Genomic DNA, 4,067 nt, shown 5'->3' on the forward strand with positions numbered 1-4,067 from the left:
CCACGGGCACACTGTCCACACCATCCCATCCACGGCCACACTGTCCATGGGCACACTGTCCACACAATCCCACCCACGGCCACACCATCCTGGGGAGACCATCCGTGGAGGCCGTGGATGGTGTGGCTGTGGACAGTGGCCACGAATGGGACAGTGTGGACAGTGTGGCCATGACAGAAAGAGAAGGAGAGGGGCTAGTGGGGCTTCCCATCCTGTGTAAGAAAGCTGCTCAGACTTTCTATCCTTTCTTCCTGATGGCCTGCCTCCTCTGGACCTCCCTGGACCTGCCTCCTCTGGACCTCCCTGGACCACCCGTGGAGGGTGACCACAGCCCTCCTGGGGAGTCTTCCTGGGCGCATCAGTCTGTGCTCATCCTTGGGGAGGGAGCTGGCCACTGGGCCATGACGCTGGCTGGCAGATGTCCTCTGTCAGTGTGGACAGTGTGCCCATGGACAGTGTGGCCGTGGATGGGATGGTGTGGACAGTGTGCCCGTGGACAATGTAGCCGTGGATAGGATGGTGTGGACAGCGTGCCCATGGACGGTGTAGCTGTGGATGGGATGGTGTGGACAGCGTGCCCGTGGACGGTGTGGCTGTGGGTGGGATGGTGTGGACAGCATGCCCGTGGATGGTGTGGCTATGGGTGGGATGGTGTGGACAGCGTGCCCATGGATGGTGTAGCTGTGAATGGGATGGTGTGGACAGCGTGCCCGTGGACAGTGTGGCCGTGGATGGGATGGTGTGGACAGTGTGCCCGTGGACAGTGTGGCTGTGGACGGTACTCACACAGCCTTGAGTGGGGGCGGGGTGCTCCCTTTAATTCCTGGACACTAGCAACTGCCTGGAAGAATGCCTCTGGCTGTGGATTCAAGGTGGTCAGGGACGGGAAGGGAGGGAAATCAAAGAAGGAGAAATGAAACTCTTGATTGGGGAGGGGCACATGGAATGTCCACACTGACCTATCCGTGGCCACACCGTCCACACCGTCCCATCCACAGCCACACCGTCCATGGCCACACTGTCCACACTGTCCCATCCGTGGCCACTGTCCACGGCCACACCGTCCACGGCCTCCTTGCTGGCACCCTCCTCACCGCCCCTCCCTGTGCCAAGCAGGAGCCAGGGTGCCCCTCGGTGTCTTCCCTCCACATCCGCTGCCATTTTCACTCCTTAACATTATCCCTCCAAGGAAAGAGAAGGAGAGGGGCTAGTGGGGCTTCCCATCCTGTGTAAGAAAGCTGCTCAGAGATTCCATCCTTTCTTCCTGATGGCCTGCCTCCTCTGACCTCCCTGGACCGGCCTCTGCATTTTCCCACCCCTGCCATCCCGTCCGGTGCGCGGCCCACACCACTCTGGTGCATAACACCTGGACCTCTTCCCGAGCCCCCTTTGGGGGAGAAGGTGACCACAGCCCTCCTGGGGAGTCCTCCTGGGTGCGCCAGTCTGTGCTCATCCTTGGGGAGGGAGCTGGCCACTGGTCCACGATGCTGGCTGGCAGATGTCCTCTGTTTCTCCCGACCCAGGGGCCCTTCAGCTCCCTTGGACCCTCTCCTTGTGCCTCGCAGGAAGTGGAGTGGACCAAGCAGGCTGCTGGGCAGCCCACCTGCCTGGAGCACCATCTGGCCTCAGGCTCCCGCCCCTCTCTGGCTGCCTCTGGGCAGAAGCTGGCCAGAGAGTTGCCCCAAGGGGCCCCATTGTCCCTCCCATGAGATAGCTCCAAGGTCTTCTGCCTGAGGTCATGACAAAGGGGAAACCAAGAGAGAAAAGAGCATTCCTAGGCCTCCCCCCACCGTTCCCATCAGTCACCTGCAGATAATGGTAATCCTAACACCTCCCTCAGAGATGGGAGTCACGCGCTGGGAACACGGGGGACAACGGCAGCCCGAGGGGGACGGGGGGGGGGACGGCGGCGTGGAGGCCCCAGGCAGAGGCCGTCCTGAGTCCTTCAGCAGCCCAAGGGCAGGCGTCTCCCGCACAGCAGATCTGACTCCCAGTGGTCTGCCTCCTGGCTTTTTTTTTTTTTTTTAAGATTTTATTTATTTATTTGAGAGAGAGAGAATGAGAGAGAGAGAGCACATGAGAGGGGGGAGGGTCAGAGGGAGAAGCAGACTCCCTGCCGAGCAGGGAGCCCGATGCGGGACTTGATCCAGGGACTCCAGGATCATGACCTGAGCCGAAGGCAGTCGCTTAACCAACTGAGCCACCCAGGCGCCCACGCATCCTGGCTTTTTAAAATGGTAAGCAGGCCCACCTTCCCCGTGTGGCTTCCTGGAGGAGGTGCTGGGCTCGACCGACCTCCCTGCGTGCTCCCTGCGCTTACGGGGCTCAGGCGTCCTGTAAGGTGTCAGGTTAACAGATCTTGCGCAGCTTCCTTTGTGTTTCAAACATCTAAGCTCAGCCACGGGAGGAAAGCCAAGGCGTCTGGGACTCCCGTGGGCTGCTGTGGGGACCCACTTGCCTGTGTCGCTTGCATCCATGTGATGTCCCGCGGGAAGATGCCCCCCGAGTGTGGGTGAGGCCGGAGGGGCCCCACCCCTCCCCTCGTCCAGCCCTCCTCCACGCACGGATAACCAGCTCAGCAGTTGGTGAGGTGAGTCCTGACGCATCCGTGGATGTGTGGTGTGATGACTTTCAGCCCCGTGCAGGGTGTTTCCTCCCTGTGGGCACACCTGCGTCCCCTCCACTGGCTCGCGGCCGCCCCCTGCTGCCCAGGACTTGGAAACGTGGCTGCGCCCCAGAGGGGAAGCCGTGGGTCGGAATGCCGGCGGGTTTTATGCCCCAGAGACCCAGATTGGAAAGATCCTGAGTGGCCTCAGCAGGCGGCTAGAGGGACGAGCGTACAACACAATGACGTCAGCGGGAAGTAGGAGCACGTTAGGAAGCCTTCCACAACGTAGCACGCCCTGGGCATCCACTTACACCAGCTTCCAGGCTGAACTAGTCCGTGCTGAGAGGTCAGGATGGTTGCTCTGGGACGTGGGGCAGGGCTGGCTGGGAAGGGCACTGGGAACCCTCCGGGGAGGGGGTCACATTCTGTGTCCTGGGGGGTAGGGTCTGCATTACACAGATGGACCCCACTGGCCAGACTCACTCCACCGTGCACTTAAGATCTGCGCCTTTCACTGGACCCTCCCTTTATCGCTCCTTCGCCAGAAAGAAGCTAGGAATGAATCTTGAGCCCAGTGAGTGATGAGCAAGCTGCAGTGTTCACGGGTGACGGGTCCTGAGGTCTGCAGCTGACTTCTAAATGCATCACAAAGTAGCGTAGATTGGTGATGGACAGAGGGACGGAGGGATCCTGATAAAGCAAACCCTGCAACATGCTGATCCCAGAAGCTAGACGCAGGAGTAAGTGTGGTCACACGTGATTCTTTCAACTTTCCTAGATGTTTGGAAACGTTGGGGGAGAAGGAAAATGCACACTTTCTTTAAGAACTGAACTTCGCTGTAAAGGGAAAGAAAGGCGGGTGTCTCCTTGGCACAGGGACCTGAAGACATTTCTGCCCACAACACTGAGAGCACGCAGGCCGAGCAGAACTTGTCTGGTGGTGTCGTAACAGGGCGCCTGCATAGGTCTGCTTCGGGTGGAAGGAGCCCAAGCGCCCGTGGTGCTGGGGGGGGGGGGGGCCCTGGCTGTCCTTAAGGACACTTTTCCCGACGAGACTTGTCCTCTTCCGGGGACATGGGCATGTGTGTTTGTTGGCCTGCCCGTCCCTTCATCTGCTCTGGTCATTTGTTGAGCACATGGTTTTGAGTCCTTGGGAGGCCCCAGCAGCTGAGGTGTGGCTCTGGCGGAAGAGGAAGACTCAGGAGGAAAACCAAGCCCTGGAGGGACCGTGTACGCAGACAGACAAGGGTTCCCGGGAAAAGACAGACAGACATAGCTTTCTGGACATAAGTCATTGCAGGCCCTGGCCATCCTGCGGAAGCAGAGGACAAACAGCCACGTCAGGCGGGAGAGAACCTAGTCACACGAGAGACAGTGGATCAGGGGCACGACCCCAGGGCTGGTTCCGAAGGGAAGCCGGACCCTGGAGCCATGAGCTCTGCAGGATCCAAACCCCTCT

General features: G+C 59.9%; 1 protein-coding gene across 1 annotated transcript in view; it reads right to left on the bottom strand.

The window, feature by feature from the left end:
- BNIP3 (BCL2 interacting protein 3) overlaps positions 1–1,161 on the bottom strand; it is a 10,738-nt gene extending 9,577 nt beyond the window's left edge. Inside the window, exon 1 of the mRNA XM_032423019.1 lies at positions 976–1,161. Within this exon, the coding sequence (XP_032278910.1) occupies positions 976–1,161 (186 nt within the window). The remainder of the gene's footprint in view (positions 1–975) is intronic.
- Positions 1,162–4,067: the final 2,906 nt, after the last annotated feature.

This window comes from Phoca vitulina, unplaced genomic scaffold (assembly GCF_004348235.1).
Source record: "Phoca vitulina isolate PV1807 unplaced genomic scaffold, GSC_HSeal_1.0 scaffold28, whole genome shotgun sequence".
Classification (NCBI taxonomy): domain Eukaryota; kingdom Metazoa; phylum Chordata; class Mammalia; order Carnivora; family Phocidae; genus Phoca; species Phoca vitulina.